Source organism: Coffea arabica, chromosome 6e, assembly GCF_036785885.1.
Source record: "Coffea arabica cultivar ET-39 chromosome 6e, Coffea Arabica ET-39 HiFi, whole genome shotgun sequence".
Taxonomy (NCBI): domain Eukaryota; kingdom Viridiplantae; phylum Streptophyta; class Magnoliopsida; order Gentianales; family Rubiaceae; genus Coffea; species Coffea arabica.
The window spans coordinates 15,650,257-15,662,794 of NC_092321.1; the positions used below are offsets into that span (position 1 = coordinate 15,650,257).

At 34.2% G+C, this 12,538-nt stretch overlaps 1 protein-coding gene and 1 pseudogene across 1 annotated transcript; one reads left to right on the plus strand and one right to left on the minus strand.

Annotated features, from left to right (window-relative positions):
• Positions 1–1,835: 1,835 nt before the first annotated feature.
• On the minus strand, positions 1,836–4,175 carry LOC113696493 (senescence-specific cysteine protease SAG39-like; annotated as a pseudogene).
• A 2,401-nt stretch (positions 4,176–6,576) lies between these two features.
• On the plus strand, positions 6,577–7,932 carry LOC113696491 (senescence-specific cysteine protease SAG39-like). Its single transcript, XM_027215898.2, has 2 exons — positions 6,577–7,036; positions 7,175–7,932. The coding sequence occupies exons 1-2, from the start codon at positions 6,619–6,621 to the stop codon at positions 7,765–7,767; spliced, it is 1,011 nt and encodes a 336-aa protein (XP_027071699.1). The 5' UTR covers positions 6,577–6,618; the 3' UTR covers positions 7,768–7,932.
• Positions 7,933–12,538: the final 4,606 nt, after the last annotated feature.

Below are 12,538 nucleotides of genomic sequence, written 5' to 3' on the forward strand. Positions count from 1 at the left end.
TACATTCTTTTTGACCTTTGATTAATACGTATTTGAACTTATTATCTTATCTTTAGTAAATATTTAAAAGTCACGACCACTAAATATGTCAAAGTTTTGATTTCTTGGCTGTAAACTTTTGTGAATTTCATTTCACTCGACAACAGTGAGACTAACAATAACCATTTTTTGCATTTAAAATAGTGATTGGTGGATTCAAAAAATTTCTGAGTTTTGTGAGATGCAATGGCACGTTGAACTAGAGAAAATTAGCTGATCATTGCTCAATGTTATGTTTGTTACAAAGGCCTCCCATCTTAATTTAACTTAATTTGCAATTAGAGTTACCTTTCCCATAAGCATTTGTAGCTGCTTTTATTTTTCAGTTGTTCTTTAATTATAATTGCTCCCGTTAATAAATTCTTTTAGATGCAAATTTCAGAACTAAAATTCCATATTTTGCAAACACACTCTATTATGTGGTAGCAGAGGACATTAGAGAACACTATTAATTAGATGTGATTACTGAAAAAGTTAATAATGAGTAATTAGAATAAGCCTCACAGGGTTTTTTTTTCTTTTTTCTTTTTTTTTTGCCTGAATTGCATTATAATGTATAACAAAATTATTCAAATCCTTCTTCAATAAATCAAAGAAATTAGAGGGGCTAGCGCTATCTGCCTTATATCTACGCTCGCCTAGTTGTGCACTAAATATGTACCTCGAACTATAAGCTATAATCAACTTGCAAGATTTGCAAGTACCCTTTATTTGACTTCTTAATTTGTACCTTTATCTGATGATGATTTGATTCCTCATCAGTCAAAAAGCTACAATTTTTCTTTTTTCTTTTTCTAATTAGGATGAAATGAAAGATATCTCAAGAATTCTATCCAACCTACATTGGGTATTGCTCCTATAACAACAAAGCTCAATGCAGATGACTAATGACCCAACGTAGAAATATAAACAAGAAGATCGAAGTCCTGTATGAATTAATACTTTCTGCGGCTGATAACTGATAAGATTATAAAGTAAAGCTCATTTTTTTTTAAAAAAATTTGGAATTATAGGCTCCCTTCCCTTTTCTCTCTTCTTTATACTTTTGTTCTGATTTGATTTTTCCGCAGAAGATTGCTGATGAGCTGTCAATTGAGGTCTTTTTTACTGTCCATGATTGAATACACTTATTTTTTTTGGGTTTATAATTACCAGTCTCATCGTTCTTTCCCAACTATCCTTCTCAGTATAGATGTTAACTCTCTCGAGGGTTGTTCAAGAAGTATAACATGTTCTAAGTCCTGTGGAAAGGTACCAACTGGTTCAGAGAATGCACCAATGATATCATTTTTTGTCCTCAGCAAATGAAGTTATCCTGGATGGAAAAAGGACTCGATGGAAACCAAGAAACAATCATGAAACTGTTAAATAGTCTCTGCTTACTGCTTAACCAGGCTGCATGCATCAACGCATGTACCGAGTTAAATAATACTTGTTTCGACTTGAGGAAGGGGCGTTTAATTTGTATTTGTTACTCGTTGATTTTCAATCATTGTTTTGGCTTTAAGGGTATTCTACTATAAGAGTTAATACATCAATTTAAGTTTGATATCAAGTTGAAAATGATATTGAGGATTCTTGCAGATGGTCAAATTGAGCACATAATGCTTTATCAAGGTTTTTAAATGTATACAACTACCATTGAGGAAGATATCGGGTACAAGAACTTCCATTCTTGAAGTTTATGTACACACTGACTTCTTTACGACATTTACTTTGAGCAGAGACGAGCCAGCATCTAACGAACAGAATCAGCTCAGCCACTCGAGTTATAAAGATCATGATTCGCCCCTCCCTTAAGGAGTTGGGTAGGAAGAATCCATGGCAATTCCACAGAGGCGTTCTTTTGCAGCAATGCCCATGGTTCGAAGACTCGGCCAGTCGTCACCGTCTCAGCCTTTGCCGATACGATACCGTGACGAAACGATACCGAGATACTCAACTCGTCGAAACGTCACCGTGTAGGGTTGAAACGGCAGAGTCACATCGAATCATTCCGAGTCATCCGAGTCAACTCGAATTTTTATTATTTTTACTAAATTTTTAATTATTTTTGTTTATCATATTTTTTACAATTTTTAAAATATTAAATATTTCAAAAATTCGCGTCACGTCGAAACCGCGACCGATATGCCGAGACCGATGTGGAACGGTCCAGGCCGCGACCACAACCACAACCGCGACTTTGAACCATGGCAATGCCCCGTTGCATCCTTGTGTATCCACTCTCACCCCAGCTTGTGCCCCATGAGTTCTTTACCAGCCAGTATTTTGTGCCATTAGTAGTTCCATACCCAACGGCAGTAACACCATGGTCTAGATCAGTTCCACAGTCTCCAGTGAAGACTCCGCTGCTGTGGAATTGGAAAGCCCTCCCACCAGCATCAATGGCAACTGAAACTGGCTGATTAGCCACAGCTTTCAGCAATGCTGCTTCGCTGTTGACGGGCACCAATTCTTAACCACTGATCATGGCTGTGTGATAAGCTTCTTTAGTTCTGTTGCAATTTCCATCAGCTGCCGTGTAGGGTAAGTGGTTTCGTTGTTCAATGCACTTGTTTTTCACAATGAATTTAAAGGCACCTTCCATGAGGCCGCCGTTGCAGCCCTGATCTTCACTTGTTCTGTCGCAATCCACTAGTTCTTGCTCAGACAGTGATATCAACTTCCCGTTACTCAGTTTTGTAATCCCCTCAGTTGTTGCAACTGCCGAAAATGCCCTGCAAACTCCCTGCGAATCAGAAGCAAATATATATATATATATGTATATGAAAAACTAAGTATACCTTTCCTCACAAACCGATTGGTGTTAAAATTAAAACCCCAGATAAATAATTACTTTGTTCATACAACCAGAGGGGGCTTAAATTTTTACCGCATTGTCCCTGATCCTTAATCGGTGTGACCGCACCTTTCTTCCTCCAGTCGATGGTAGCTGGCACTGGGGTCACATTTTCATACTTGAAAGATGTACTTGTGAGCAACTTTGGTGAAAAGGGTCTCTTCAGTCCATTATGAGTAGCAACAAACTCCTCATTGGTAAGGTCTGCAAATTGATTGATGCCGAGCTTGTAAGGCTTGTTTCCAGCCTTGTTAAAACCTAGATGTGTCAAAATGGGTGACTTGGGCGGGTTTGGGTTAGGTAAAATGGGTAATGGGTATAAGTGAGTCAACTCATTTATACTCATTTAATTAGATGGGTATAAATGGGTAAATCAAAAAATGAATTGGGTAACCCAATTATCCATTTATAACCCATTTATTTTAACTTTTTGTAAACTCATTTAAATTCATTTTTGCAAACTAAGTTATCAATTTATACCACTCTTTGTACCCATCATTAGTTTTAAATATTTATTTATAATGTTCAATAAACTTAATTACCAATTTTTTTTCATTTATACTCTATGTCACAAAATTACCTATTATTTAATAATTGAATAATAAGAATATAACAATTTGAACTAAGTACTATAAAAATTAATATAAAAATTTAATCCAAAAATTTTGAACTCCTAACATTTTTTTCATATATAAATTTAAAATTTCATTTTAGAAAGATAAGAAAATAGGCTAAATTTTATCATAAATTAATGAGCAAGTTAACAAACTAAGAGAAAATAAAATAATAAGATAAAACCAACAAATAATAATAATAATAATAATAATAATAATAATGAAACAAAAGTAGTTAACATCATGACAAAATGAAAAATTTGAAAAAAAAATGGGTGGGGGAAAAGAAGAGACTTGGGGGGAAGAGAGTTCTAAATGGGTTAATTGGGTTTGATGGGTTACCCAATAATACCCATTTATTAAATGCGTATTATTGGGTAACCCATTTATACCCATATACAAAAATTTAAGATACCCATACCCATCTATTCATGGGCGGGTATGGGTAATTTAATTAAATGGGTTGATTTGCCACCTCTATTAAAACCTTCAATGAACTCTACATTGTTCTTGAATATCTGGAAACGCCTTTCCTTCTCTGCATCGTCCTTGTATACGCGTCCATGGAGCCTCATCCATTGTTCATATCTCTCCATCATTGCCTCTTCGTTTAGCGTGCGTGCTGAACTTTGAGTTGTCAGCAATCCCAAAATAAACAATAAACCAATGGCTGTTCCCATTGTGAATAATCAATCTTAATGTTGCTTCAGCTACTGGTGTTCTAGAGGCCGTCCTAGAGCTATGTATATATGCAGAGCAGAAGATGAATTCGCTGTCTCATGTAAAAAGTGTTTTCCATGCATGTAACATGAGAATCAGTCAAGATTTAGTTAATATGTCGGTTTGCCCGGGCAAATCGTGCTATGGTGACTTCGAAAATATAGCTACTAGCGGTTCGTAGATGTTGACTGGTTCCACAACAATGTTACTCCAGAGTCATGCTAATGTCTTACAAGTGCTAGTCAACACTGTTTTTTTTTTTTTTTTTTTTTTGGTAATAAAAGGGACTATATATTAAAACAAACTTAAGTTATAGGTACAAAACGAGGGAAACAAATTCCCTTAAGATCTGCATCTACTAGACTTCTCAAAGCATAAGGAATACTTTCATAGCATACAAAATTAACATCTTGTTGAGCACCCAGTTTTGCCAATCTGTCAGCACACTGGTTTGCTTCTCGATAAGCATGTCTAAGTATGACTTTCGGCAGGGCAGAGATCAGGAACCTGCAATCAGAGATAATTGAAGCATACTCATGAGTTGAGGTATCTGCCGATTTAAGCAAGTCTAGAGCAGTTTTAGCATCAACTTCTAATGCAGTTTTAGCAGTTTTAGCATCTAGTCAACACTGTTTAGAAGCAGGGTTTTGAGCTTTCTCGTCTCAAGTAAACATCTTTTAACTAGTGCTGGCTGAAACTTCTAAAATTTATGTACCATGATGGCCTGTTTATAAATCAATTTAGCACTTAAACTTAATAGATTTAGATTTTTATATATTCAAACGTGATTAATAATAAAAAATATGATATCTTAATTAATTAAATGATTCTGAAATATTGTTTAGGCAAAACTTAATCAAAATAATAAGTGATAAACTAACACCTTATCACTTAATGCAGAATACATTCAAATGTTATAAATTCAGTACTTAATAATTTAATAACTTAATAGAATTAGATTTTAAATTTCAATTTTATCAAATGCGCTCTAAGTGTAAAAACCGTCATAAAATTAGTGAGTCCCTTATGATTTCATCCAATTGCATCTTAAAGTAGAGTAAATTGCACTTGCTAGTTTTAGGTTTATTTTAACAATTTTTTTTTTTTTTTGGCTATAGGAGTACAAGATTACAATCAAAACCCATAATTGTAACATTAAGTACATCCAAGGATAATTACATATGTAGTACAACTGTCTAACATTGCAAATAAATGAATAATCCACTCAAATAGTGAAAAACAGCAACCCGCACACAATACTAGAACAAATTTTAAGATTGGAATCGAGCTCCGCATCTTGGCCCTAGTCAATTGGGATACAACCCAACTGATTTATTTTGCCTGGTGTCAACTTTCTTGTCCACTCGATTTTTAAAGTGGAGAACACAAGTAAATGATAATAGTATTTTATTAGCTATCCAATAGTAAAGCTTAATTACTCCATGACAATAATGTAAATGACTATTAATTTGTCTCCTGAATTTTTTTTTCCCAAATTCTTTTCCATCCTATAGTCATACCACCACGACCTCATCTTTGTAATTTTTTTGAAAGCAATCTTCTCTCTTTGTAATTATTAGTTGTATATGCTTGGAATAGATTTGAATTATATTGATTCTTGACATAATTTCTTAATTTAATAACCTTAACTATTAACAATTAATTTATTATACGATCTAACCTGTTTGTATATATACATTTAAACCAGTTAAAATTTTTTTGATAAGTGGGAGGTTTTGAATTTAGGAGATTCTACTTATATTCCCTCTCACCTTACCACCCAACCCATCCCCTCCCCAGTTAGTTACTAATAAAGTATGTTTTATTATATAAGCAACTAAGAAATAAATTAACTACAACAAATGTCACGAGACTACGAGGAAAGAAAGGAAAAACAAAACAAAAACATAGAGAGGCAAATTAATTAGGTGCTTATATTTTAAGGATATAAAGATCATTATGTCACATTATTAAATTTAAAAAAAAAAACAATAGTAGTAAACTTTAACTATTAGTCTTTGGGGAAAATTGATGATAAATAAAAATTTGTTGGGACTATGTGCATGCCACCTCCAACCCTAAGGGGGTTATGTGCAATTTAGGCCTCATAGTAGTACTGAACTACAATTTCAAGTACTTATCATTGTCAAATAGTTACCATCTCCGTAAGCTATTCAATAAGGTTGTCCAATTCACCAGTCACCACAGCATAGTTTGCCCGGCAAACTGAGAACTTGAACTCTTCTGCTCACACTATTACATTGAAACTTCAATTTTGGAGGAGCATCAATGACCATAAGCACCTTCTGCACTCTCTATATAGTCCTAGCTCTGCAATGGACCAAAGCACCAACAGGCCAAGCAACATTTTCAAATTTCAAGCCACACAACCAATAAAACAAAATGAAAGCAGTCATCGGTTTCTTTTTCCTTTTGGGATTGCTAGCAATCCAAGGTGCAGCACGTAACCTGAATGATGAGGCCATGGTAGAGAGACATGAGCAGTGGATGAGCCTCCACGGACGCGTATACGAGGACAGTGCAGAGAAAGAAAGGCGTTTCAAGATATTCAAGGACAATGTGGAGTTCATTGAATCTTTTAACAGGGCTGGAAACAGGCCTTACAATCTTGGAATCAATCGATTCGCAGACCTTACCAACGAGGAGTTTGTTGCCTCTCATAATGGATTGAAGATGTCCTCCTCCCCAAGGCTGTTCGGGAGTATATCATTCAAGTATGAAAATGTGACTGCTGTGCCTGCTACCGTGGACTGGAGGACCAAAGGTGCAGTCACTCCAATTAAGGATCAAGGACAATGTGGTAATTAAATTTAAGCCACTCTATAATCTTTACATTACTATCACATTCTCAATTAATAAATGATAGCAGCAAATCTGAAAAGGGCATGGTTTTCTCATATATATATATATATATTTGTAATTTGCTTCTGATTTGCAGGAAGTTGCTGGGCATTTTCAGCAATTGCAGCGACTGAAGGGATTACAAAACTGAGTACCGGTAAGTTGATTTCACTCTCTGAGCAAGAAATAGTGGACTGCGACAGAACAAGTCAAGATCAGGGCTGCAGTGGTGGCTACATGGAAGATGCCTTCGAATTCATCGTGAAAAACAAAGGCATTGCCACTGAAACCACTTACCCATACACGGCAGCTGATGGAACTTGCAGCAAAACTAAAGAAGCTTCCCACGCAGCCAAGATCGCTGGTTATGAAAAGGTGCCTGTCAACAGCGAAGCAGCATTGTTGAAAGCTGTGGCAAACCAACCAGTTTCTGTTTCCATCGATGCGAGTGGGATGGCATTCCAATTCTACTCCAGTGGAGTTTTCACCGGAGATTGTGGAACGGATCTAGACCATGGTGTTACTGCAGTTGGATACGGGAAAACTTCTAATGGTACAAAGTATTGGTTGGTCAAGAACTCATGGGGAACAAGCTGGGGTGAGAGTGGATATATAAAGATGAAACGGGGCATTGCTGCTAAAGAAGGCCTTTGTGGAATTGCTATGGATTCTTCCTACCCAACTGCATAAATTGAGGGGGCGAATATCCATCTGGATCGTTGCTATGGCTTAGCTGATTCATCTTGTTAAATGTTGCCGTGTCTCTCAGCTAAATTATGTAAATATGATAAAGCAGTCTTATCTGTGCATAAAACTTGATTGATGAAATATCTAAATCTTCCCTATCTTCCCTGATTCTGTGTATATGTCAAACATCTATATCTGAGATGATGAAATCAAAAGAAACTTAAAAAAAAAGAAAAAGAAATTCATGGTAACACTGCAAGAAAAGCAGTTTGTCTTTGTGACCCCCTTGTGATATGCAAATAAGAGTGGCAGTCTATATAATTGCTAGACTAATTGTGACACGTAAATACCACAGTATTAATTGTGTCTTCAATTGGTTGTGCGATTGAGGCTACCAAATTATGTACTTAGAGGATAAAATACCAAAATGTTCAATTTACAAATCACTACATAAATTCTGCTCTGGATTCACTTTTTTTTTTTTGGGTGCCTTCTGGTTCTGGGGCTAGATTGTTGTAAATTAAGGGCGGGTTGTAGTAGCTCTCAAATAAAGATTCGAAAAGAGGAGGCGCAGGGCCCTTAGAAAACGTGATTTTGGTATAGCAGTTTTGGGCCTTTATGGACAGGACCGTATGATGGCGTGATCCTTTATGGAGCTATTATCAGGCAAGGGATGTAGACCAATTCTGTATTTTCGCCTTCAAGTTAGCAGCACAAGAATTGATTTATATGACTAAAACATGTAATCAAACTTGTGGTGCACAAAACTTATCACATAATGAGTAAAAGTGCAATCTACCAAAAACATTTCAAAACCCTAAGGCTACGATATATATATATATATATATATATATATATATATATATATATATATATATATATATATATATTTTAATATGAAAATGTCTGAGTGGGTTTGATTTCGGTTGCTACCATGAGTTAGGACATGTTCTCGGAATCTTATATCGGTAATGGGATTTGAATATACTATCTTTTGTGAGAAAGTAATTCATTCTTACCAATCGAACCAACTTATGTTAACTAATACTATGATAATTGCTGGTGAGGTATTGAGCTCCTCCACTTAACTCATTGGCACTACAAGGTGTGTTTTTATAATCTACAATTTTCGTTTAGGGAAAGTGACCATTATTTGAAAGCAGACCACAAAGATAAGTAAAATATTCACTTTGAAACAATCATCAACTCGAGAGAATTGGGTAATCTAAGAATGGTCTGCGACTCATCAAATTCAAGATAATCCCCAGCATCTCCGAGCAAACATGCGATTGAACTGCTCAAATTTCTTGCTCTAAGGTCACAGTGAGGTCTCTTGCCTTTCTCAATCTTGTCACTTCTTCTTGGTCATCCGACGTACATTTTTCCAACAGTTATGGCAAAATTCTTCGTACTTGAGCTAAACTAAAACTGAACAGAAATGTTCTTAATTACGTATGCTAACCAATTAAAAATTCAAGAATGGGCAGTTAAACAACGAATTTCCTCCTCAGGTCTTCAAAATCAATTATGAATCACTAAGTTTTTGTTTCAAAGATCCCGCTATACATAATTATCATTACTATTATAAAAAGTACTATGAGTCTTGGTACCTTTGAGTATAAGCATTTTTGTCAACTTAGTTTTTGTCATTTCAATTATATTCTTATTAATTGATGATTAGCGTTTCATATTATGTTCTTATGATTTATGATGATTAAAATTCATTATAGAAAATAATGGTTGATGGCAAGATAGAATATTAGTTGATGATTAAATTCACCGTATTATATCATACCAAATTGATTTATAAAGGAAAAAATTGAATTGAGAAACATTGAGCAAATAGATGAAATAATAAGTTGTACACATCCAATTTAGAAGAATGAGAAGAATTTCGGACATGTTGCACCTAGTGTCATAATTGTATCAATATTAATAGTTAAAAAAAAAAGAAACTAAAAAACAGACAAAAACTAAAAAATCATATGTGACATAAAGAATGATAAATATTACCCCAAAAAACATTGGAAAATTCAATTTAGATGTCATAAAAGAGAACATTAACATCACCTGAATGGAATAGAAATACATAGATATAGATACAGATATTTTGATACCAAAAGTATCATCAGTCTTAGATTAAAGTGTTGCAAAATCTGGCCTTAGTTTTTAGTGATGCCCAAAATACTCTACCCTCCAATAATTAAAGTCATTGCATTTCAATAATAGACAATAATGGCAGTGGTTACAAAAATGAAGCATCAAATCTAAATTATGGTGACAAATAAGATAATAATGCACTTTTATCTAAACCTATCCATTTTCGTTTTACTCCCAATTTATCTGTTAATAAAAAAAATTCTCGATTATATATCCACAATTCCATTTCCAAGATCATCAAAAATATTAAAATATATACTAGGGAAAAGGTGATCTTAAGACAAAAAAGTTATTATTGTGCTCAATTTGCTTCAGAGAAATTAAGTAGGGAAAGTCAACTGGCTAGTAACTTGAAAGTATCTATAAGAGTGAAAGAAAAAGAAAAAGTGAAAAAGGGTAGATAAATGTCGCAAATCATCTAATCTATTGGTATAATACATGATCAGATGATTTACTGGACTAAATTGGATACAAATAATAAATGTAAAATAATAAATAATTTAGTAGACCCATGTGATATTATTGCTAAAGTATGATGGTTGTTAATAACATCTAAAAAAAATTATATTTTAAGATAATATAATCACGTGCAAATCACGTGAAATATTACTAATGATACTAAAGTTTGGCAAAGCACTTTTTACAAGATAAACTTTGACATAATATATCGGTCTTCCTTAGAGTAAGTTTATTCCTTAGAGTAAGTTTATTCAACATCAGCAAAAGTTGCAATTCTCGGGATAAGTTTGTCTAAAATCATTATAGCTAAGTCAGTACTTAAAACATGAATTGTTTCAAAATTAAGCTGGTAAGAAAAAATAGATATCTGTTCTAAATTAAGGGGGTCCTGCAATTGAGATTCACGGCTACAATGTCAATAGAATCTGGGGACTTGCACCTGGCCTGCAGATACATATCAGAAAGAACCTATTTCACCGTCCTAAAAGGATTATCTTAAAACGCGGAGAGCAGCCATCATCCTTGGAGCTGTGGACTTTAATCTCTTTTCTAGACTTTGCTGTGAATTTTCAGGAAAAGTGGGGCAAAACATTACATGAGATACGCCGACACAGTTCACTAAGGTATCTAAATTCACACGGAATGTGTCCTGCAGATTAGACTGTTTCTAATGTCCCTATTGGTTTGATATATAAGAGACACAGAGACAAGATTGGTTGAGAGGCCAATATTCCAACGAGAGATTACGCGTCAACATTTGTTGTTTTAAGAAACTTCTTTTACAGGCTGTCATTCACTAGTTGCCACTGCTTTAAGAGGTCCATTTTGCTCTAAAATGATGCATCCTCAACGAATTATCTTTACTTTATTATCCATATTGTTGTGAGAACTGCAAGGGATAAAGTCACCTTCCTCTTTTGCCTTGAAATATTAATAAAAGGGATAATCTTTGTAATGTTGTTAGTGCAAGTTTTTCTAGAGTAACGTTTTAATTGGTACTTCACTTTTCTTGCAATTTAAAAATCTGTCTTCACACATGGGATATGCATGTACTCATAATAGTGTAAAAAGTGTTTACATTATTATTATAGTATAGAAAAGATTAATTCAATTAAGAAAAAATCAACCCTATTCTCACAATTTAGTTTTGCGACTCTCAAAAAAGATTGAGCCACAATATTGTCGACGTAGCATGTACTCCTTCCGTCCCACTTTAATAGTCATGTTTTCCTTTTTCGTTTGTCCCAAATTATAGTCCAATTTCCAATTGAAGAATATAGTTGTATTTTAATTTTCCTAAAATACCCTTATTCAATGTAAGTTGTTGTTACTATAAACCTACCCCATTTAATGAGAGTTCATTTTTTTTTACCATCAAATCAAGTTTCCATAAAGTTATACTCTAATTAATGTGAGGGTATTTTAGGAAAATAGCTACCTAAATTGATTGTTCTAACAAAGTTAACTGTTTTTTCTTAAACTGTGTGAAAAAACAACCAACTATCAAAGTGGGACGGAGGGAGTATTTATTAACTTCTACTTAAATATCACAATATCAAATTGGTGGGTCATTAATCACGTACAATTTGATATCTCAAAGTACTTAGTCATTACTCATTGTCTAGAAAAAGTAATAAGTGCTGTAATAGATTCTAAGACAAATTAAAACTAACTTCATAGGCTTGACAAGAATAATTTAAACAAAACTAAGAATGAGATGTTGAGATAAAAATTGTATAATTTGGTCAACATCTCTAATTATATCAAATAATCCTGGGGTATATTCCATTTTGACCTCTCAAACTATGCACGTATCCTGCTTTAATCTCTAAACTTCAAAATGAGATACTTCAATCTCTCAACTATCAAATCTATCGCAATTAAGGAAAATCATTGACAAAATCCCAAAATCTTCAGTCTTCTTGGGGTATGTAAACATGCGCCATTGAATGAGGGCAAGTATAGGAATTCATAAAAATATATTAAAAAAATAAAAAGGAAATTATTTAGCACAAAGGAGGGATTTCCCTCCTTTTATTCACCACATACGGGTCATATTCTTGATCCGATCCAGTTCATAAAAGGGTATCGATGTGTCCTAGACAAATAGAGACCAATTGGCTGCATCTCCAAATGAGGGGAAAGAACTAAGAAG